Source organism: Loxodonta africana, chromosome 4 (assembly GCF_030014295.1).
Source record: "Loxodonta africana isolate mLoxAfr1 chromosome 4, mLoxAfr1.hap2, whole genome shotgun sequence".
NCBI classification, from domain to species: domain Eukaryota; kingdom Metazoa; phylum Chordata; class Mammalia; order Proboscidea; family Elephantidae; genus Loxodonta; species Loxodonta africana.
Genome location: NC_087345.1, coordinates 26,672,361 through 26,697,180, shown reverse-complemented (window position 1 = coordinate 26,697,180; position 24,820 = coordinate 26,672,361). Strand labels below are relative to the sequence as shown.

At 41.5% G+C, this 24,820-nt stretch overlaps 1 protein-coding gene across 1 annotated transcript in view; it reads right to left on the bottom strand.

Annotated features, from left to right (window-relative positions):
* The window catches only part of LOC100666424 (putative tetratricopeptide repeat protein 41), an 81,788-nt gene that overhangs the window by 8,668 nt on the left and 48,300 nt on the right, over nucleotides 1-24,820 (bottom strand). The window contains 5 exon segments of the mRNA XM_064283681.1: nucleotides 8,384-8,517; nucleotides 12,212-12,361; nucleotides 13,125-13,272; nucleotides 18,014-18,185; nucleotides 21,350-21,489. Coding sequence (XP_064139751.1) covers nucleotides 8,384-8,517; nucleotides 12,212-12,361; nucleotides 13,125-13,272; nucleotides 18,014-18,185; nucleotides 21,350-21,489 — 744 coding nt within the window.

Here is a 24,820-nt window from a genome sequence, read left to right as displayed (position 1 = left end):
GTCCTAAGTCTACTACTTATTAGCTCAGAGGTTTTGGAATGTCACTTGGTCTTTCTTAGCCTCAATTTTCTCATTCATAAAGTGGAGAAGATCATATTATGTAAGTCATAGGATTCTCTGATACATGACATTATCTGCTACCTCCTCACCTTTAAAATTAACTTGGTGACCTCTAGAGTCCCTTCTAGGTCTAAAAGTTTTCTAAGCTTGTGAGGACTATTTGACATTGTCTTGAAATAAGTAGCATTTACAAATTTATAACCCATTAAAAAATGAATAAGGAGCCCTATTGGTGCAAACAGTTAAGCCCTTGGCTATTCACCAAAACTTTGATGGTTCAAACCCACCCAGTAGCTTCTCATGAAAAAGACCTGGCAATCTGTTCCCGTAAAGATTACAGCCTATAAAACCCTATTGTGACCCCAAAACTCCCCAGCATGTTTTCTCCTTTTTCAAAATGGGCAAATGAGACTTTGACATAACTAACACCATGAAAAGAACCTGTAAGTTTTTCTCCTTCTTCTGCCTGCCTCCTCCTTCACATACCTCTGTTAAAGACTTTGTTTTGACCTAATGTTGATGACTTTGTTCTTTGTTTGAAACTGATACAAATAACTTTGTTTTGTTCTGTTGGACCACCTGTGACTTACAACACCCACAGGAAATCACAGTCTAGGTATCTGATATGTATCTCTTTAGTCTGAAAAGAGTCTTTTGTCACTATTCTGTAAAATGCATAATTCCTCCTGGCCGGGCCATCTGCAGACTACAAAGACACTTCTGACCCTTGTAAACTTCTATATAAGCTCTAATGTGAAATTGCTCTTTGGGACTCCGTAGAGGCAGCCTGTGATGCTGCTGGTCCCCAGTGATATATGCATCTCCTTAATAAACTTTCTTACTCTTTCTGACTTGGAGTATGTTTCATTGGCTTGATTGCTCCAGGGCACCGACCCTAATCAGGTAACACTATGGGCTTGCTCTGAGTTGATTTTGACTTGACTGCACCTAACAACAGCAACAATGACTAACCCCACACAACAAGTAAAAAGGAAGCTCTGTTAGCACACATAAAACTGGCCTGCTGGATCAACCAGGGCCCTCTACCCCTCCTCTGTAAAACATACTCTCTGATGCCTGGCTGTGCTGGCACACTGCTGTTCCCAAGTTAGGTTCTACCAGGACCAAGAGTCAATTGGACTTGAGACAGATAGGGTTAACAGTGCTGGTGGAACAGAAGAGCTTTTAAAAAGATTACCATCTAGAAGTTGGGTAAACAGGAACCCACCCTGTCAACATGAGATAGGATTGGGCAGCCTGTGAATTACTATCTCCTTCTTAGTGTCTTTTCTAGCCCCCTCCTCCTTTGCAGGCTCTGTATGAGCAGAGGAGCAGAGTGTGACTGCAGTTTGACCTTCCTTAACCCTCTGAAGGTGGTGATGTAGTGCCGAAGATCGAGTGCGCTTGCCCTATATCCCATAATAAGTGATGCCAAGGGCTGCCAAGAGGACTCCATCTTGAACATCAGCGGGTTCCATCTTAGATTCCAGATGTGCGGTCAACCTAGGTCAACCTAATTAACATACACCGCTGTTCTGAGAAGTACCCGCCCCTTGAAAGAAGCCCACTAAGTATTCATTACTCTATGGTCTCCACAGAACCCATATAAGCCCTAGCCTTGCTTCCCTTTTCGAGTCAGTCTTTTGGAGAGGTTAGATCCCCGCTGACTCCTTATGCTTGACTCAAGCAAAATAAAGCTTGCTGAAGATAAAGTTTGTCTTTCGCGTGTATTCTTACGTGTATCCTTACTTGGGAAAAGACAAGGACACTTTGTGTCAGATTGGCAATTAGTAACAATTTAACTGAATATTATAAAAAAAATACAAACCAATAAAACATATGAGTGTGAAATGAAGGAGTTGTTTTCTACGAAAACCGGGCTGAATGTTTTAGAAAGACTCAACAACGTGAGCTGCTAAAAAAAAAAAAAAAGACTTCTTTCAGATGATAAGATTGGGAAGGTAATCATTAAAGATTAAGGATGAAAAGGTAGTAATCGAAAAGGATCCTGCACACAAACTGCATCACAACTAAGTTCTCACCCTAAAGAAACCGAAACTAGAGATTGTATGTGATGCATTTTGAGAAAGACAACATGGAATCCCAATCAGAGGCGTCATGATTAAAAAACCACCACTACCAAAAACCAAAAAAAAGAAAAAAAAAAAAACACAACAAAACTTGATTCTTTATAAAATAATAATAATAATAAGTTTGGGGGAAGAATATACATTTACATGTTCAAGTTAAAATTAAAATGTAAGGTTGTCTGTATCATTTTGGATGCAGGGCCCGACTGCTACAGAGAAGAGGGCTCCAACTGCTACAGAGAAGAGGGCTCCAGCTGAGTGGAGCATTTTAAGATCAAAGGAGAAGAAAAGGACTGACTCACCCAGCTGGGAGTCACCCACTAGATCCTTTGTTTAATTTCTTCCTTCTAAATTTGACTGAGATGGTTGGCATTTCTTTTTAAAAAGAATCCCAGGACAGGGAAGTAACATAATGCTCATTTAGCATACTTCATCTAGAATAAACAATTCAGTACAGAACAGTCAGCTTGATATAATGAAATACGAAAGGCTCATTTCTGTTCTTTTCTCCCGTTGAAATAGCTTCTCGACAGGCGAATTTAAAACACTTAAAAAAGAAGAAAGCAATAAGGCTGCTCTGTGTCAAGGGTAGCTTGGAACATAAATTTCAAAAATCTTCATCTCATAGTCAGGATTAGTACAAAAAAATCCTTAGAATCAACAGATTTATTACGTGACGATTTTTACTTGAAAAAAAAAGCTGGTCAAAATTAAGAGGAGATAGTAGACAAAGAGACTGCCTTCATGAATACGTGTCTCACTAAACTGCAGCCAGAAGAAGAAGCAAAATTCAGGATTTACCACCCTCTCACAAATCTGTCATTCTAATACATGCTTATTAGAATCTCATGCATAAAAAGTTATGATTATAATTAAAATCTGAATTATCAAAAATTGCTGGAACCCTGCTATTTTCATACCCCTTGAGAAGATTACACTGTATTGTACATATTAATCAAATGTAATAATAAAAGATTGTGGAAGATGCCAAGACATTCAAGCTAGCAATTATCTTTTTTAATCTATAATCTAAATTGAAATCTAGGAACTCAATTAAAGAGCATTGTTTTCATTAGGTTGGCATACATTTTGGGATGTTTCTTTCAATATTGTTAGCCTGAGCAGAGCCATCATTTCTGTTGGATAACCCAAAACAAATTATGTAAATAGCCTATGAAAACCATTTTAATTTTTCTGGAATCCAGAAGTCTGGGGTTCACAAAGTTGGGGTGACCCACCCAGGCCATTTGCCCTTAGGTGTCCTTTTGAATTTGAACATTGAGCCTCAAAGAAACTGGTTTCTTAAAGTCACCTTTAAGTCAAACAATAGCTTAGTAAGCGGCTTAGTGCAGATCCATTTGCCTTAGGCATCAGGCTCTTTTGAAGAATTATCTATGTGCAGTCAGTTTCTGGAGATGGTGGCACAGTGGTTAAGAGCTCAGCTACTAACCAAAAGATCAGCAGTTTGAATCCACCAGCCGCTCCTTAGAAACCATAAGGGGTAGTTATACTCTGTCCCATAGCATCCCTATGAGTCAGAATCAACTTAATGGCAACAGGTTTGGCTTTAGTCAGTTTCTAGAAACGGGAACCAGGGTCTGACTGGAAGCTGTGTTTTAGGGTAAATTATTATTGTATAAACACTGCTCTAACCCCTGTTTCCATGGCAATGCCAATAAGATGTAGTAAAAGAATTCTGGAAGTTTTCATCTTTGGAACATTTTGACTTTCTAGTTGAAATGTTACCCTGATTTGCAAATTGTATATTAAATAAATGGCAATCAATTTCTATTATTGGCTTAATATGATTTTTTTGTTTTAACACCGGAAAGAACTTGTTTATCCACTTCCTCACCCTTCCTCCATGACACAGCACTGACGTGATGCTAGCACTGTTTCTGATGTTTTGAAGAAAAAAAAAGAATAAATGACAAGATCCCTGACCCAGGAGTTCAGAGTGTGGTTTAAGTTGTTTAAGTTGTGGTTTAAGTTGAACTGTGCCCTGTAGCAAGGAGATTTCAGGGTCCCTCACAGTGCTTCAAAATGTTCCCCGTCATTCTAAGTCAATTGGCATAATAAACTCTATTATGAAAACATTCTGCATCCTACTTTGAAGTGTGGCGTCTGGGGTCTTAAATGCTAACGAGTGGCCATCTAAGATGCATCAATTGGTCTCAACCCATCTGGATCAAAGGAGAATGAAGAACACCAAGGTCACACGATAACTATGAGCCCGAGACAGAAAGGGCCACGTGAACTAGAGACTTACATCATCCTGAGACCAGAAGAACTAGATGGTGCCCGGCCACAACCAATGACTGCCCTGACAGGGAACACAACAGAGAACTCCAGAGGGAGCAGAACAGTGGGATGCAGACCCCAAATTCTCATAAAAAGACCAGACTTAATGGTCTGACTGAGACTAGAAGAATCCCGGCGGTCATGGTCCCCAAACCTTCTGTTGGCCCAGGACAGGAACCATTCCCGAAGACTACTCATCAGACATGGAAGGGACTGGACAATGGGCTGGAGAGAGATGCTGATTAAGAGTGAGCTACTTGTATCAGGTGGACACTTGAGACTGTATTGGCATCTCCTGTCTGGAGGGGAGATGGGAGGGTAGAGAGGGTCAGAAACTGGCAAAACGGTCACAAAAGGAGAGACTGGAAGAAGGGAATGGGCTGATCGTTAAAAAAAAAAAAAATTTTTTTTTTTTTTTAGGGGGAGAGTAAATGGGAGTATGTAGTAAGGTGTACATAAGCTTATGCGTGACAGACTGACTTGATTTGTAAACTTTCACTTAAAGCACAATAAAAATTTTCAAAAAAAAAAAAATGTTCCTAGTCATGGAATTTATAGTATGAGATTTCTTAGGTAGGCTGCTGGCCTGGAATAAATACACAAAGCTGTCCAGGGTTGGAGAAGACCAGTCCAGAGGCTCCACCCTGCCCAGCTGCCTAAGGGCTCAGGGGTTTCTACTTGGCACAGCTATAACCCACTTATTCCAGGTAGATTGAGAAGCTCTGCCCTGTGGGACTTACAGTCTGATTTCCCCTCTTTCTTCTTCCTTCTCTCCCTCCCTCCCTCCCTTCCAGCTGTGGCCAGCCTCTTCTGGGATTTACAGTCTGACTTCCCCTCTTTCTTCTTCCTTCTCTCCCTCCCTCCCTCCCTTCTAGCTGTGGCCAGCCTCCAGCTTCCTGTCCATTGTTTGTAGCCTCCAAGTCAACTCTCTACTGTCCTCAATTCCCGAGTTTGGCAGCAACACTCCAGGCAAATGACAGAATCCAGTGATTGCCCACTGTATGTGGAACAAGCTAATAGGCTAATAATAAAAGACAAGTTCCTGGCACTCTGGTTTCTGGCAATAGCAGAGCATGGAGAGTAGACATAGAACTCTTTTCTCATGAGGCCTGGGGTAGAGGGGGTGGTTCTTCAACAGTGACCCAGAAGACTGCCTTTAAATCTGCATAAGTGAACTAGTACCAGTGGAGAAGAAACGAATCTTCACCATAAACCAAAACTAATACTATCAACATTTTGGTACAAGAAACTTAAAAAAAAAACATTGGAACTCTTCCCATGAAGGAGAGTAAAACAGTAATAACAGAAGTGTGTGAGAGTTCTAAAACTGAGGTGTCTGGCATGCCTAGGGTGGCTTAGTGTAGGCTCGACTCCATATTGTGACATTTCTGAGAATGTAACCTTGACTTCCTCATATGCATGTGGCCCCCGGCCTCTGGCTGGGTGGAATCGGCTGACTAACTTCTTTCCATTCATAGGCATATAGCTTGGTCCTTTGACTGGATGGAACCAGCAGACCCTGGTCCCCTACCAATCATCTTGTGACCCCCTTGCAAGTACATACTTCTGCAATTATGTGAGTGTACCTAATCCCCTTAACCCACATATACTCGGTTAACTAATCCCAACCAAAGCCTGGCTTCAAGATATTCTGCTTTCTACTTTATTGATTGCTCACCTACCAATCAGAATATTGTAAGCTAAGTTCCTGATTCGACCCTATAACAATGCCCATGTGACTGCAGCTTTTCAGAAAGCTGGTTTTCACTTTTTGAGATCTAATGTGTCTTCCGCTCGAGCTGCCTTTGCTTTTTTTTTTAATGGTGCTTTAAGTGAAAGTTTACAAATCAAGTCAGCCTGTCATACAAAAACTTACCACACCTCGCTACGTACTCCTAGCTCCTCTCCCCCTAATGAGACAGCACACTCCTTCTCTACACCCTGTATCGCCCATGTCCATTCAACCAGCTCCTGTCCCCCTCTGCCTTCTCATCTTGGGTCCAGACAGGAGCTGTCCACATAGTCTCATGTGTCTACTTGAGCCAAGAAGCTCACTCCTCATCAGTATCATTTTCTGTCTTATAATCCAATCCAATCCCCGTTCGAAGAGTTGGCTTCGGGAATGGTTCCAGTCTTAGGCTAACAGAGGGTCCAGGGACCATGACCTCCAGGGTCCATCTAGTCTCAGTCAGACCATTAAGTCTGGTCTTTTTACAAGAATTTCAGGTCTGCATCCCACTGCTCTCTGCTCCCTCAGGGGTCCTCTGTTGTGTTCCCTGTCAGGGCAGTCATCGGTGGTAGCCGGGCACCATCCAGTTCTTCTGGTCTCAGGCTGATGGAGTCTCTGGTTTATGTAGCCGCCTTTGTTTTTAATTAATCTGTTTACTTTCATTTTAAACAGGGTATGCGTTGTCACTCAATAATAGAAGCAACAAGCAGCAAAAGTAGTGCGTGGACTTAAAAGCCCTACCCCCTCTAGTAAATTTAAAGCCAAATTATTTTTTAATTTTTAACAATTATTTAATTTCAATTTAAAATGTTAAACTTAATTTTCAATCAGAAAATACCTTCAAACCTCTGGGCCAGGTGTATGGCACTGAGTCCTACATTTTATAACAAAAATCAAGGGTGGTGGGTCCACACGAAATGCCATTTTGTTATTCTCAGTCATATTATTTTAGCATCACAGGTATCGTTGAATAGGAAAATTAATAGCAGATATCTTACTTTGATTTTGTGTAGGAATACTCCAAATTGAGGTGCCTGGTTGGAACAGGATAGCTAACTCCGGTTTGAATCCAACTCCATGTTGAATCAGACCCTAACTTGGCCAAAGCCTCTGTGTCTGCACTCCTGAGAATGCAGACTTTGACTTCCCCAAACCTTAACCTCCTAATAAATGAGGGTGGGGGTGAGAATGTGGTTGTTCTGGGAAGGGTTTGCTGATGTTAAAAGAGATTATGGTGCTGATGGTCTCCAGATACTCCTCCCCATTTTACTATCAGTCACCCTTCCCATCTTACCATATAAAAGGCTCACCTCTCCATTGGAAGGTGGGAGCACTTGTTAGATTCCTCTTTGCCCTGTGTTTCCCCAATCTGAAAACTGTACTACCTTCAATAAATCTCTTTACTCTTACTTTAAAAGAAGTAAGCATTCTTACCCTATGACAATTTTAAGGTTTTCTTATCCACAAAAGCAAATATTAACTATAAAACCCTGACCCAAAGTGTAAAAGCCTACCAGAAACTGCTCTACAGCAATATAAATTTGTCTAATCCTGCTAGAAAAGGATAGTCATCAAACCATTACCTCCTAATTTAAATCTCAAAAGGTCTTATGGCTACAGGTGGGCGGAGGGCCAAATTATTAGCAGCCAGAAGTAACCTGATCTCAGTTGACCTCAGTAAAGGGGGAAGGCAGGGTTCAGTCAATCATGTTAATATCAACCAATGGTTGATCTTCTATATTTCTCCCTTCTGTTTTTATAAGCCCCCATTGTACCTACCTTCTTTGAGCCATGTGCTTTTTCTGGAATCAAAATGGTCTTCCTATACGCATATAGAATAACTGCTCAGAATAAACTTTATGTTCAAATTTTGGTGAGTTTTGATTATTTTTAACAGTATGAAAAGGCTATAGTGAGAATCTGAAAACAGAATTTGAAGGAAAGGAACCGGTACTGACAGGAGAGAAGTCTGGTGCAAGCATGGTGCTCTGCCTACGGAAGAATGAAAAATAGGATGGAGAAGGTTTTTTAAAAAAAAATTTTTTTTCCAGTAAGGGAAGGGAAAGACAGCCAGAATAGTTGGCAGTAGGTGGAGCAGGTGCTGCTTGTTTCAGAAATGAAGAAAAAAATTCAATAAACAAAGTAGGCAGGTGAAACAAAGGAGAATGCCACCTGTTTATGATAGAAACGGGTCAGCAGTTACCTAATTTGCACAAGGTATCGCTTAGACTGATGCATAGCTGCTTCCTGATGACCGAGGAGCTGGCCAGAGCTTCTGCATTTTCCTTTATTTTTATCACTTGTTTATAATAGTCAATTACTTGCTTCCTTTGGGATCTAGAAAAGAGAACATTAAAGTTTTGCATTGATGGAGCAGGGGCTGATCATCCAATAAGCAAGGTAAGCACCACGGGCTTACTTGTGCTTACTTACTAATCTATAGTGAACAATTTTGCATGTGACATTAGATACCATTAAGCTGTATCACTAAGCTGATGCCATGGTGTCTGGACTAGGTAAACCAAGAGAAGAAGCATTTTGTCAGAGAGCGGGGGGTGGATTTGTTCAGCCTTGAATATGTTGACTCTGAAATGCCAGTGGGATACTCAAACAGAGATGTCCAATGAAGAGATGGATGCACAAGTCTAGAGCTTATGATACAGGTTGAGATGGAGATAGAGACGAGATTCCATCACCTATGGAATCGTGGCTGAAGCCCCAGGCACCGGGGAAGTTGAGGTGCTAAGACCGAGATAAGAATTGAGCCCAAGAACTGAACCCAGGAGAACACCAACATTTGGATAAGACGTAGAAAGAGAAACCCACAAAAGAAACTGAGAAGTCATAACCACAGAGTAGATCCAAGATGTCAGGTATCTCAGAAACAAGGAAAGCACAGTTTCAAGAAGGGAGTGATTGACACTGTCAAATACTTTAGCAGGAAAGGGCCAATATGATAAGAAGTATAAAAGGACATTTTTGGGATGTTCTTGGCGACTTTTATAAGAGCAGACAAAACAGTGTTGGAGGGGCAGATATCAAATGGTAAGTGAAGAAATAAAGGAACTTGACTGTGAAGAGGACACTGATGAAAGCGTAGCGCCTGATGAAAAGATAAAGGCTGAGGAAGAGTAGATAATACTTATTTCACTGAGAAAGTGACATGACATTGTTTCTCCTAAGATACTTTGTTCACTCTTCTCTTTCCTGTCCTTTTAATTTTTGATTTTTGAAGTGTACCTCATTTATCCACCCTGCCCAGCCCCACCCTACAAGCCCCTCTGAATCTTATAGGTCATTTCCATAGTGCATGAGAGCTGTCTCTTCCACCTTTGCCACCAAGGCAAGAGATCCACACATGTTAGAGAGACGACTTGAGTTACACACTAGAATTTCTCCTGGTTTTAACCAATATGGAAGATGCTATCACCTAAATACAACCTGGGACAAATGTTATGAATTGAATTATGTCCCCCTAAAATATGTGTTGAAGTCCTAACCCTTGGGCCTGTAAATATGACCCTGTTTGGAAATAGAGGTTTTCTTTTTGATGTTAATGAGGTCATACCAGAGCAGGGTGGGTTCTAAATCTAATCACTTCTAAGTGTGTCTTATAAAGAGAGCAAAGAGTTACAGAAATACACACCCAGAGGAAGATAGACACCATATGAGGACCCATTTACAAGCAAAGGAACACCAAGAATTGCTGGCAGACATCAGAAACTAGGACAGGGGCTTACAGAAGGAATTGACATGGCTAAGGCCCTTATCTGGACTTTTAGCTTCCAGAAATATGCAAAAATAGACTTCTGTTCTTTACAGTCACCCATTTGTGGTATCTTTTGTTATGGCAGCACTAGGTAACTGGGACAACAAGGAAAAAGACTTCTCCATTGTCTCAAAAGGTTGACCCTGGACAATGAGGCCTGGGAGGAAGGCATCCATGTACAGTCAGGTCCTTGGTGTAGAGGCCATCACTGTGGGATGGTCCAGCAGTACTACGTGTCTTGTGATTCACATCCTAACAGCTCTGGATTTGTGGTAGGGCAGCCTGGGGAATACAGATGACTCAGGCAATATGCTGCTTGTTTAGATTTTTCTTTCATGAGGCAATGGCTCTATAGCCAAGCTGTCTGCATCTCTAAAGAAAATCCTGTTCTCTGCTCATGGTTCTTCAGATGAGTAAGAAAAAGCTTATGTGGTATCAAGTGCCTCAAAAATCACCAGCTGGGGGTGAAATGGGGAGAGTGCTGACACATTGTGGGGATTGCAACCAATATCACAGAACAATTCCTGTATGAATTATTGGATGGGAAACTAATTTGCTACATGAACTTTGACCTAAAGCACAATAATGTTAAAAAAAAAAAAAAAAATCACCAGCTGGGGATCAAGATAATAACACTAATAACTCAATTTATCAAACTCTTTTAGTATGTACCAGGTATTCTGCTAAGCACTTTACATATGGGATCTCTTAAGCCTCACAATAACTCTGTGAGAAAGATACTCTTATTATTCTCGTTTTACCAATGAGGAAATGAATGAGACACCAAGACATGAAGTAATTTGCCCAAGGTCTCACTGTAACTTCCACAGGTTGCCATTAAGTCAATTCTGACTCATGGGGGCCCCATGTTTTCAAAGTATGCACTCCACAGGGTTTTCATGGCTGTGAACTTCAGAAGCAGATCACCAGCATTTTCTTCCAAGACTCCTCTAGGTGAGTTTGAACCACTAAGCAAAAGAAATAAAATTTGAATCCAGGCAACTGAACCCCAGCATCCACCATCTTACCACTGCTATATAGCACCTATAATTTTTATACTTAGGCACTTCCATTTTAGAAACCCTGGTGTTGCAGTGGTTAAGCGGTTCGAAGAAAGGTTGGTGGTTCGAACCCATCAGGTGCTCTGTGGGAGAAAGATGTGGCAGCCTGTTTCCATAAAGATTACACCCTTGGAAACCCTGTGGGGCAGTTCTACTCTGTCCTATAGGGCCACTATGAGTCAGGATCAACTGGATGGCCCACAAGAACAACAACTTCCATTCTAGTGCTACTCTTAAAAATGTAAATACTCTTAGAAAGTGTTAATGCAGATTTGCCCTCAAGTGCTAGAGACTGTATTAACATCACAGTCTTCCTGGGAGCAAGACCAGGGAGAGGCCACCTTCCTGCTGAGAAGTGAGGGGAAAATTATCTCAAGAAGGTGAAAAACTGAAACCAAAAGTCAGGGAACAGGGATGGGAGAGAAGTGGAGCTACAAGAACAAAACTTAAAAACTTCACGATTTAACCCACAGCCATCCCTGACCATTGTTCAGCTGAATTGACTATGAGAGGGTGTGGGGAGCTGAGGAAGAGCCCCACACACCACAAAAGAACCAGGAGGACTCCCTGAGAGAGGAGGGGAGCAGGTAAGCTCAGCCTGAGACATTGTGGGCGCCGAGGCCCAGGTCTTACAGAAGAGACTTAGACCAGTGGGATATGGTACAAAGGCCTGAAATTTTTTTTTTTTTTTTTTTTTTACAGTTGCCATCTAGTCCATTTCAACTTATGATGATATATGTCAGAATAGAACTGTGCTCCATAGTTCTGTGGAACTGTGCTCTATGGTTTTCTGAAGTAGATCGTCAGGCCTTTCTTCTGAGGTGCCTCTGGGTGGACTTGAACCCTCAACCTTTAGGTTAGCAGCCAAGTGTATTAGCCATTTACACCACCCAGGGACTCCGAGGCCAGCACTGAGGCCCTGAGTTAAGTACAGTTATCTCACTACGTTTCAGTGGTGCTGAGAAATACTCAGGACAACATCCAACTCCTTTGTGGAAACCTCTGTACAGTTTGTGGGCTAAAGCTCCTTCTGAATATATGGTGATCAGTGTCCTGACAAATAAAGCACAGACACAACTCTCAGGTGTGATGAGGTCCTCATGCCTCTGAGCACAGCTGGAGCCAAAGAAGTGAGACACCCCCGGTGGGCAACCTTGGATCTTGCTGCCCGCATTACTTGAAACAGTTCATAAAAACTAACCTTTCGCCATTTAGGGGAAAAAATTGTAAATCTGCTAAAAATTCCATAATTTCTGCAACTAGAGTACTTTTCTCTCCGAATAGATTTCTCCTGATATCTAAACATTCTTGAAATTTCATTTTTGCAAGAGAAATGTTTCCATCAATTAATCTGAAAATAAAACACGTGTGTTATTTACCAGGCATGATAAATGTTGGCTACATTTACGGTGCTATCGAAAATAATTCTCATAAACACCTCTTGTTATACACAAAAATCTGTCCTATTAGATACAAAACAGCAGAGCAGTTCATAATAATTGAAATTTCAGAATACCAAGGTGATTTATAAGAAGATAGCGTGTATACTTTATCAAGGAACTAGAGTACTATTCTCAACCTCGGCACCGTTGACATTTGCACTGGACGATTCTGTGTTGTGGGACCTGTCGTCTGCATTGTAGGATGTTTAGCAGCACACCTCGCCTCTACCTACCTACATAACAGTAAAAAAAAAAAAGTAGCATCCAAAAATGTCTCCAGATATTGCCACATGTTCCCCGGGGGGCAAAAATCACTCCTGGTTGAGAACTGCTGAACTACAGCATAAAACCAAAAAACCAAACCCATTGCCATTGAGTCAATTCCGACTCATAGCGACCCTATACGCAGAGTAGAACTGCCCATAGGGTTTCCAAAGAGCCGCTCATGGACTCGAACTGCCAACATTTTGGTTAGCAGCCGAGCTCTTTAACCACTGCACCACCAGGGCTCCAAACTAGAGCATGGAAATACTAAAATTCAACATTTCGTAGCCAAATCAGTTCATTGGAAATGGATTTGCACCATGGGTTAAGCATATATTAATCATAACAATAAAAGCTAATATCGAAAACAAAAATAATTTTTTTTTTTCAAGAAGAATGCATGCTTACATCAGAACACCTTCGGTGTATTTCATGGTAGCTTGATCCCTTGGGTTGTTGTCCAGTAACTTGGACAGTTCAGTAGCACGTTCCAAAATGTGATTTCCTTTTAAGTACTCCTCCGACCCTGACTTTGTCAGGTTGTTCAGCACTCTGCCTGCAGGGAATTCATTTTGGCAAAGAATGTGATGTTCAAGGATTTTTTTTTTCCACAAGAGCTTAAAAATATCAATAGGCAGAGTATTTGACACCATTTCTGCATCACTGCCAATAGCCAGACTCTTTTCTTCATAAATTAACTACCGACCTACACTGCATGGGCTGGTTTTCATACAACAAAGCTGCGTGTACACGGCAGTTAGAGGGCCAAGGAGCTAAGACAATAGATTGAATCAGCATTCTGAGTCTGTTTAGCAAATTCACAGGTCAGGAACAGGAGAGAGTAAGAACATGGGTGTAGTGAAGCCAGTTATCACTGTGGTAACTGGGTCGTACTGAAAGTGTCTGCACGTTCTGTTGTAACTGGACACAGCAAAATGACAGAGCCTTACAAGAAGCAAATGAACATGCCCCATAAGCCCAATTAATTAATAATGGGGATATACCTAAATACATGTAGCCTTGGAAATGTAGCCTCTGTAAGGACCCAATAATTTTGCACCTCTGTTGAGAGTTACATATTATCTGACAATAATTAAAAAAAAAAAAAAAAACAATAATACAGACGCCTAAATACTAGAAAGTGTTTTCTAAGCCATGTTTCGTTATGGGAAGAGAAAAAAACAAAATAATATTCCCAGAGGTGTTATTAGAGCATTGCTGGCAGTAAAGATAAGCAGATTTAACTTGCTGTGCTATGGAATTCAGTCTTTATTGTAAAGGGGGGTTACCATTAAATTATCAGGAATTATCTCTTTTCATCATCCATCATACCTAATTCATTGCCCTGACCTTCCCATCCTCTGCACACACCCCATCCCCCAGCACTCCCATTCAGAGCCATGTGCCTCGCCCCTGGACATCGGGCTGAGGCAGCCACAAAGCTGGTCTCCCTATATTCACTCTTGTACACACACACACACACACACACACACAGACCCCTGCTGCCATGGAGTCAATTCTGACTCACGGTGACCCCACGTGTCCAGTCTTACCGTGTAATCCATTCTCCACACATCAGCAAATGGTGACCTCAAAACAGTCATCAGATGATGTCACTCCACCCCAAACCCTGCAGTGGCTTCCCCTTGCTCTTAGAATAAAATCCAAATGCCTGCCTGGTACAAGCCCTGCATGGCTGGGCCCAGCTCCCTCCTGTCCTTCCCTCACTGAGCCTCTTCCATTCCCAGGCCAAGCCCCCTCCCACGTCAGTCAGGGCTCTGCACGTGCTGTGACCTCTGCCAGGGCTGCTCCTCACCTGTACCCTTCCCGGCATGTGGCTCCTGCAGTCCCTCAGGTCTCAGCTGAAATGCCCTCTGCAGAGAGGCGTCTTGACCACCCTTTCCCAAGTAGGCCCCTGCCTCCACCTTCTGCTGTAACTCCCTCTCTTATTTGTCTCTCTCACTGCGTTTATTACAACCTGTAAAGACTTCATTTGTTGGCTCACTTGTATTTTGTATGTCACCTCCTTTAGGGGACAGAGTTGGTGTTCCTGTCTCATACACTGTGCTAGCCCCAGCACAGGCCTGGGGCACAGCAGGCCCTCAATACACACTTTGAACGGGTGAACTCTGGTCAGGCTGCAACGCTCATCCTCCTCTCTCTGTCCACTTACCTGGGCCCTAAATCCCCACCTGACTCTTGCCAGGAGACTGCAACGACAGGGTGTTCCCATCACACCAAAAAAACCAGTTGTCGAATTGACTCCACCTCACGGTGATCCCTTGAGTGTCAGAGTAGAACTGAACTCCATAGGATTTCATGGCTGTGATCTTTTGGAAGTAGAATGCCAGGCCTTATACCCATGGTGCCTCCAGGTAGACATGAACTGCTAATCTTTTGGTACGTAGCCTAGTGCTTAATCATTCACGCCCCCCCAAGGACTGTATTTCCATTATGGCTACTGCTAACAATGATGATCTACCTTCTACCTCCAAGCATTCTTTTTCATCCAGGCCCCACCTGCCTGCTGGCTTGGCTTCCTTGGAGAAAAACAGTTGTCTATACCAAGCCCAAGCCAAGATCTGCCTAATCCCTTGGAACTCTGCACTCGGCCCAGCTGCCTCTGGAGGATCAGCCCCAGCACCCACATGAATGTTCCTGGCTCCCACCTGGCTTCGCCTGTTCACCAAGGTCCCAGCATGCCCTGAGCAGACCTGCCTGCATTAGGAAAACAGCTCAGAACCTAGACTCTGAGTCTCAAGGGCTACAGCCTCGTAAATGTCAGAGCTAGAAGAGATTCTGTACAACAAGGAAATAACAAGGACAGGCTTCAGGGTCACAGAGGCCTTGCTCAGACTCCCAGTGCTTGATTTACCAGCTCTGGGAGTTGAAGTGGGTTAAGTAAGTTTTTTAATCGCTCTGATATTCAGCTTCCTTGTGTATAAAATACGAGTAATAATACATAATGTTGTTGTTGTTAGGTGCCGTCAAGTTGACTCCAACTCACAGCGACCCCGGGTATAACAGAACAAATTGTTGCCGGGTCCTGCACCATCCTCATGATAGCAGGTATGTTTGAGCCCACTGTTGCAGCCACTGTGTCAGTCCATCTCTTTTTCCCTGACCCTCTACTTTACCAAGCATGTAATACATAATACATGAAGTATATTTTTTTAAAAAAAGATAACAAAGTGTCTTATACACAGTAAACAGTCAACAAATGGTAACTATTATTATAAAAGTGAATTCAAGCCCCTCATTCTACACATGAGAACCTCAGGCATATGGAGAGGGTAAGTAGCTTGCCCAAGGTGACCTCTGATCTTAGGCTATGGTGGTAGATTGTAAAAATGGCTACAATATTCCATGACCCCCTGTACCCAATCCCCTTTGCAAAGCAATTCTTCCCATCAAGAGGTACAGTTTCTTTCTCTACCCCTTAAATGAAGCCCCATGATGTGCTTTAAGCAAAATGAGGTACTGTGCCAGTTGTGAGCCTAGACCTAAACTTCTGTTCTTCCTCTTGGAATCCCGGGAGCCACCAGGTGAACAGGCCCAGACTAACCTCTCGGTGATGAACAACACATGGCCCAGTCAGGCAACCACCAGACATGTAAGTGAGGCCCTCTTAGCCCATCCAGCCCCATTGGTCCTGCCAGCTGGCCTCAGTCGCTTGAGTGAACCCAGACCAAATCTGGTGAGCCCAGCCCAGCTCAGTGGAATTGTCCACTGACCCATACACTCATGGGCAATAATAAATGGTTGTAGTTTTAAGCCTCTGAGTTATGGGGTAACTTGTTAATGCAGCAAAAGCTAATTGAAATAGCCATTTAAGTACAACATAAATCTAGAGTTCTTTAGTCTGACTGTAAATCAGTAGGTTTAAATGTCCAACACCTTAATTCACTGAACACTATATTAATGGTACCATAAATGCCCCAAGCATCAAATACTGGAGACTACCATAGCCCTGCTGGCATGGTGGTTAAGAGCTCAGCTGCTAACCAAAAGGTCTGCAGTTTAAATCTACCAGCCACTCCTAGAAAACCCTATGGGGCAGTTTCACTCTGTCCTACAGGGTGGCTACGAGTTGGAACCGACCTGTCGGCACCTAACAACAACAACATTAATGGTAACGTTAACCATTAACAGCAGCTATCATCAATGAGCACTTAACTATGTAGCAGTCACTGTCCTGTGTGCTTTACATTCTCACATGAGCACTTTCAGTCCTCACAACAATGTGTGTCGATGTTATTTTTATCCCTACTTTACAAGTTAGAAAACTAGGACCCAGAAAGGTCAAGTAACGTGTCTAAAGGCACAGAGGTAGTAAGTGGAGACAGGGGATTTGAACCCAGAAAGGCCGGCTTCAGAGTCGAGATCTGAATGGATGCACTCTTACTGCTCAAAGCTTCCTTTCTCAAGGTGTGTCATAACAGCCTTGGGCATTCTAAAAGAGTGGCCTGACAGAATGAGAAGTGCTTTATGATCAACCCTCACACATCCACTAGCCCTCCAAAAAAATCAAGCAAACAGGAACCCTCATCCATTGCTGATGGGAAGCAAAATGGTACAGCTGCTGTGGAAATGGTTTTGTAGTTCCTCGAAAAGTTAAATATAGAACTACCATATGACCCAGCAATCCTAATGCTAGGTATATACCCAAAATAATTGAAAGCAGGAACGCAAACAGAAACCTGTACACCAATGTTCATTGCAGCACTCTTCACAACGGCCAAAAGTGGAAACGACCTAAATGTCCACCAACAGATGAACGTATAAACACAATGTCGTTCGCACATACAATGGAATATTATTCACCCGTAAAGAGAAGCGAAGTCCTGATGCATGCCACAACATGGATGAACACTGTAAACTTTATGCTGGGTGAAAACGGTCAGTCACAAAAGGACAAATACTATATGACCCCACTAATACAATACAGGTAGTATAGAGACCAAAGCTTATTAGTGGTTACCAGGGATGGGAGGAAGGGGGAAAGGAGGAGTCAGTGTTTAAGGGGCGCTGAGTTTCTGTCAACCGTGGTGAAATAATTTGGAAAAGGATAGTGGTAATCATTGCACAACATGATGAATGTAATCCATGTCACTGAATTATACATGTAAAAATGGTTGAATTGGCAAATATTTTCCTATACGTATTTTTACCACAATAAAAAAAATCAAGCATACATATCCATTTTCCTTTTTTTCTGGATGGGATGGGAATAGCCCAGAAAGAGTCAGACTCTATGAAACACAAGAGGTCAGTTCTCGAGTGCGTGCCCACCGTACCTTGTTGCTTCACCAAATTTTGGTCCTTTTTTAAGTCCCTGGGTGAAAAGTACATCAGGTTTGACCATGCTTTCCGGAAATACTGGAACCCTTCCTGAGTCATTCCTATTTCAAGATACAGCTCTCCGATAGAATTCTGTACCATGAAAAGCATTTCTGTCAGGGACTGATTCTGTATAAAATGCAAAGGAAACCATCATGAGGAAACACGGCATTAGGACATGTACATCCACTAGACACCCACCCTAGAGGGGGCATTTCATAATGAACTTATGAAAGATTACACGCTCTGTATTATTTGTTGGGGAATTTTAAGTATTTATAAAGTAACGGTTATAGGGGAATAACCAGAGAAAAATGTTTATTGGGAAATATTCCAAGTAAATTGTGGAAAATGTTTCACGGGTTGCTAATTAATAATAATATTACATTTTAAAATGATGTCTTGCGTATGTTAAAGGTTCCAGAGGTGATGGAATCCAGGATTCAAATGAGCAGATGAAAACTCTTCCCATGGAACCCTTGAATTCAAGTGTGACAAAAGATCCGCTAACTTTGCACTTGACACATTTTTGCTTAGAGACTTGAATTTAAATGCCTTTTACTCGCCTAGCATAATTATTTCAGTCGTACTTCAACTTCATTACCTTAAATCACTCCTCTATCAGGACCATATTAATGTATAAGAATACGCTGGGTGGATACAAGCTTTTAAAGCCCTATGTAAGAAACAAGAGTGGATGAGTTACCCTACTGATGACATCTTCTTTCAGAAAACTTAATATTATTATATTATATTTTTGTCAACAATGAATATATTTAGTAACTAATAATGCCCTATACAAATGGAGTGTATCGTTATCATCATTAGTTATACAATACTTTATGCTATACCATAATGTTAGCCAAGGAAAGTATTGACTGAGCCTGGCTCCCTGGTGTGAAACCAAAGACTTTGAGTCTTTCTATTCTACTGTACCTACTGAAATGCTCTTCCATATCAAACTAACCTTTTCTGGCTTGACCCAAAATTTCCAATAGATGTTCTATAAACAGTTTACATCTACTCTGAAATATTGATCTCCTCAGCCCTGGGGGCAGTCAGGAGTAGTCTGGAATTCCTGGGCCTGTTATAACTCATCCCTCAAGTGTCTGATGTAAACGTGCCCTGCTCTCAGCAGCTATTCCAGATCTCATCCCTGCTCCTCACACCCCTCACATTCAAAAATGATCTCCAATTTGACTTTACTGAGATCAAATCTACTTGGAAAGATTGCCCTCAGATATTGGTTAGGAGTATGGTTGCAAGTAACAGAAAGCCCAAATTAATAGTGACTATAAAAAAAAAAAAAAAATTTTTTTTTTATTGACATTTTGGGCCAGATAACTCTTGTGCTGGGGGGGACTGTCCTGTGCTGTGTAAGATATTTAGTAGCATTCCTGTCATCTACCTGCTAAATGCCAGTAGCATACCATCCCCAGTTGTTACTATCAAAAATGTCTCCAGGTATTGCCAAATGTCCCCTGAGGGGCAAAATCATTCCCAGTTAAAAAGCCACTGCACTAACTTAAAAAACTACCTTATCTGAAGAAAGGGTACAAATATATATATTGCAAATAAGATCTTTTCCTTCAAGAATGTTAGGCACATACTTAAAAATGTTATTGCCCAAAATAGTTTTAGAATTGCTCTTTTGGAAATGCTGTCAAAGCCTAAGGAAAATTCTTTTAATAGGCTCCAAGGCGGCTAGTCCCAAAGAACTGTTGCAAACATATTTTGAGAGCAGAATCATAAGAGCAATGCCTCTAGAAGGAGCACTCTGAAGAGGGAAATTCTCTAAATGTCTAAGCTTTGGAATGCCTCCTACAAAGCCAGCCTGGTCCATTCACAACCACGCCACAGGTATTTCTCAGGTATTGTTTCATCACTGAGGTGCTGCAGCTGCTGAGTTCCAGCTAGACTGGAAGCTCCATGAGGGCAGAAACAGCCTGCCTTGCTGGCTGCTTTCGCCCTAACTCCCAGCGCAGTGCTCGCCTACGCGAGGCCCTCAATGAACATTAGCTGAGTGAATGACTACAATCAGGACTCAATAATTACCTAATTGGTGCTTTTCAGATAGATATGTATCAGTGATAGAAAATGTGGGCCTTATGAAAAAAAGTTTGTAAGGGGACATTCCATAACCACAATAGACACCAGAGATTACTACAGCCTACTCATTCTACTCCCTGAAAGACTTAAGAGTGGTCAAAATAGCTTAGATCAAACTCTTCATATTATTTCTGACCTATGCCTCACGACTTTATAACCCAAAGACAGTAATAACAAAACAGCTACCAGTACTTAGGATCTTACTAGGAAGAAAAGCCTGCTGATCTACTCTAAAAATTAGCCAGTGAAACCCCGGTGGATCCCAACAAAGTATTATCTGATATTGTGCTGGAAGATGAGCCCCCAAATACACGGTGGCTGAAACAATGGGCAAGCACATGCCAACAATTGTGAAGATGGCACAGGGCACAGGACTGGGCAATGTTTTGTTCTGTTGAGCTCAACTCAATAGCAACTAACAACAACTTAAGATCTCACTATGTGCCACATTGTGTGAAGTGCTTTATGCACTTTCTTACTTTGTCCTCTCAACAACCCCATGAGATAGCTACTAGAATCCTTAAAAGTGGGAACACATTGGGAGAGATTAAAATCTTCGCCAAGGTCACACAGGCAGTAAGTGGCAAACCTGGGATTTAAATCCTGCCCAGTCTGAAAACAGCCCATGCTCTATTCACTACCCCAAGCTACCTTCTAAGAGTACAACGGTAGTTCAAATGCAAATTGATTTATTGATTCATTTTCCTGTTTATTAAGCACCTACAGGTTTTAACATGCTGTGGAAGACACAAAAGTTGATCAATAAGGATGGTTTCTGACATAAAGGTACTTGCAATGTTGATTTTTATAAATTCCCTTAGGTGGAATTTCTTCTGTAAAGACGTGTGTTGATGGGGGGTAGGGTGATGTTGTATTAAAATTTGAAGGTCTCTGTTTTAAAATTAAAATGGCTTTGTTTTGGGTTATACCTACCTTTGGGCCACAAACTCTACTGAAATCAGTGAAAATGTATATATATTTCATCTATTTATTGGTTGCTGTCATTAATGTACCTTTTGGGGCATAGATTAAAATCACGGCTTCCTCACTGATGAACTTAACCAATTGATTCTTCTAATTATTTGTGGACTTAATTATAAAGGAACAAAAGTAGATGATATCTGAAAAATATCTAATACAAAAGGGATAAAGTTGGGGAGATTTAAAATTATTTCTCACTTTACCTGGACTAACATGTCCTCAACATTCAAAAACAACTCTTCTGCTTCCTTGATTTTGCCTATACACTTCAAAAATCTTGCAATAAAGAATATTAATCGGCATTTGTCAATGGTGGTAACCTCGAAAACCCTGCTTTCCAGCACTAGAATGAAAAGAAAAGCAAATAATCCTAAAGCATATTTGAAATGGAACAAAGAGTACCTGTTGTTTAATTTTTATAGAGAAGTTAAATACATTATCCATTCCATCTCGCAATGGATTAGCACTTTATTTTAATAAGGTTTACATATATGACCAAATATTTTAGCTATGAAATGGAAAATAACTATGATGCTCTTAAATAAACTTGATATGTAAATTCTAAAGACTAGAGGGTCAAAAGAGGATTTTTATGGTTCAATCTACATTTTTGCTGTAATCTGTATCTTGGAGTGATTTTTCAGGCAAAGAAGAGGTGTTTAAATTTCTTACACAATTCTGCCCTCTGTTGCAACCATCTTGAATTGCTAGCTTTAACAGAAAAAATAGAATGTTAAAAGAACAAAATAGAGGAATATATATATATATACACACACACTCACATATGTATCTTTTTATATACAATTAAAAATATGTGTCACCTTAAAGACTAAGGTGCACCTAACCCAAGCCATGGTATTTTCAATTGCGTCGTATGCATGCTAAAGCTGGACAATGAATAAGGAAGACCAAAGAAGAACTGACGCCTTTGAACTGTGGTGCTGGCGAAGACTATCGAAAAAACCATGGACTGCCAAAAGAACAAACAGAATGCTCCTTAGAAGCAAGGATGGCAAGACTGAGTCTTGCGTATTTCGAACATATTGTCAGGAAGGTTCAGTCCCTGAAGAAGGACATCATGCTTGGTCAAATAGAGGGTCAGTGAAGAAGAAGAAGACCCTTAATGAAATGGATTGACACAGTGGCTGCAGCAATGGGCTCAAGCACAACAATGATTGTGAGCATGGTACAGGACCGGGCAGTGTTTCATTCTGAGGTATATAAGGTCATTATGAGTCAGAACCGACTTGATGGCACCTAAAAACAACAACAAAAATATGTAGAATTCTAACTTGAATACCCAATTAAATACATAGTACTGTAAAGTCATCATTTTTAGAATTCCTCTTCTCATGTGTTCCAGTATCTAAACTTCAGCATTTGTTCATTTGTAACACTTCAAACTATTGCATCTAATGTGTTTGACACAAATATATTCCTTGTTCCTCTCTTCCTTCCTTTGCTCACGCTCTAGGCCATCCCAACCTGAAGTGTTCTCCTGCTTCCTTTTTGCCAGGTTTTCTGTGGATGACCATTCATGCATGGAGTAAATATTTATTGAGCACCAACCTTGCTTCAGGCAGCATTCTAGGCTCTGAACAAGTCATGAGCAGATAGACAAGGTCAAAGCCCTTAACCCCACAGAGAGGTGGTGAGGGAGGGGAGAAGGAGGGTAGGTGTAGGGTTTGAGCCAGGGCTATGGTTATCTAAGTCAGAGAGCAAAAACTAAAAGAAAGTCAATGGGGAGAGAGTGCTGACAGCCAGAGGCTAAAATATTTGTCCAAAATGACCATCTGAGGAAAAGGGCCTGAGGTGAGTATGAGAACTGAAGGGTAGAGCCAAGCATCATGGGATCCTGAGAACCATGAGCAGCTGGTCAGAGCAGGCAAATGAGGTGCGTCTGAAGGCATGCTGAAGGGATGGGCTTCTGCCCAGGCAGGTCTAGTGAGCATCCCAGGAAGATTACTGGGTCCAGATTCCTGTCGAGGGTTCAAGTTAGAATGGATAATGTCCATCACTGAGTTTAATTCTCAACTCAACGATCTGTGGTGCTCCAAGAAACTTTAATTCATGAAATCTGCCTCCCACTGACCACATCATCACCTTCATTCAGTTGGCGCAACATCCAGTTAGAAGAGATGAGAAAGTAATTTTTCTCATTATAAAACCAATACGTGTATGTCACAGAAAAACTGGAAAATATTGAAAGGTACGAAGAGAAAAAAACACCCATAATTGCATCAAAGATAATAATCTCTGATAACATGCTGCTGATATTTTGCGTGTACCCATACACACACACATTCGTTTTTTGAAAATCAAAATTGGGATCATCTTGTACATAATGTTTAACACCTGCTTTTCCATTTTCCATAGTCAACAAATATTGATGGTCAGTTTTAATGTGTTGGGAGTTGCCAGCAAAGAGGTGATTTTAAAGTCATGGAATGAATAAGAAGCCCTAAGGAGTGGATGTAGTTAGAGGAGAAAAGCGGGTCCAAGATCAAGTCCTAAAGCCCTCCAACATCTAGAAATGCAGGAGAGGCAGAAAAGCCAGCAAAGCAAACTGAGAGGAAGCAGCCAGCAAAGTCTAAGTGTTAGAGCCATGGAAGTCAAGAAAATATAATGTTTCCAGAAGCCAGGAGTGGTGAACTCCATCAAATACTGCTAGAAATCAAACAGATAAGAACAAAAGAGTGGCCATTGAGTTTGGCAACCTAGAGGTCATTGTGACCTTGAGAAGAGTGGTATCAATGGATGCCAAATTATAGAAGGTGTTTATTCTAGGAACAATGGAAAACGAATAATGTATTTTAAGCCAAATGGTAACATGATCAAATCTGTCATTCAGAAACATCCTTCTGGTGGCAAGGGAAAATAAATCAGAGAGACAGCATAAGTGGACACTGAGAGAACAGGAAGTTGTAGTCCAGGCAAAAGAAGATGGTAGCGCTGCCACTAGCCCACATGGCATCTTTGTGCAAATTAGAAAAACGCACTGCAGCCCTCACCTTAGGAAACCCTGGTAGTGTAGTGATTAAAAGCTACGGCTGCTAACCAAAAGGTCGGCAGTTCAAATCCACCAGGCGCTCCTTGGAAACCCTATGGGGCAGTTCTGCTCTGTCCTATAAGGTTGCTATGAATTAGAATTGACTTGATGGCAATGGGTTTTTTTTTTTTTAATGGGCCCTCACCTGGGCACATATCTTTTTTTTTTTTTTTATTGTGCTTTAAGTGAAAGTTTGCAGTTCAAGTTAGTTTCTCATATAAAAATTCATACACACATTTTTATGTGACACTAGTTGCTCTCCCTATGACAGCACACTCCTCCTTTCCACCCTGGATTTCCTGTGTCCATTCAACCAGCTCCTGTTCCTTTTTGCCTTCTCATCTCACTTCCAGACAGGAGCTGCCCATTTAGTCTCATGTATCTACTTGAGCTAAGAAGCACTCTCTTCATGAGTATCATTTTATGTCTTACAGTCCAGTCTAATCTTTGTCTGAATCCGTACTGAAGGCTGTGGTCTTTGATCTCCATCAGTAAGTGCTTCAAGTCCTCTTCACTTTCAGTCTGAAGAGTTGACTTCAGGAATGTGGGCACATATATTGATAAACAGATTGTGCGCTGGATTTCAGATCCCACTTGCTCCCACAGCCCAGCGCCCTGTGTAGGA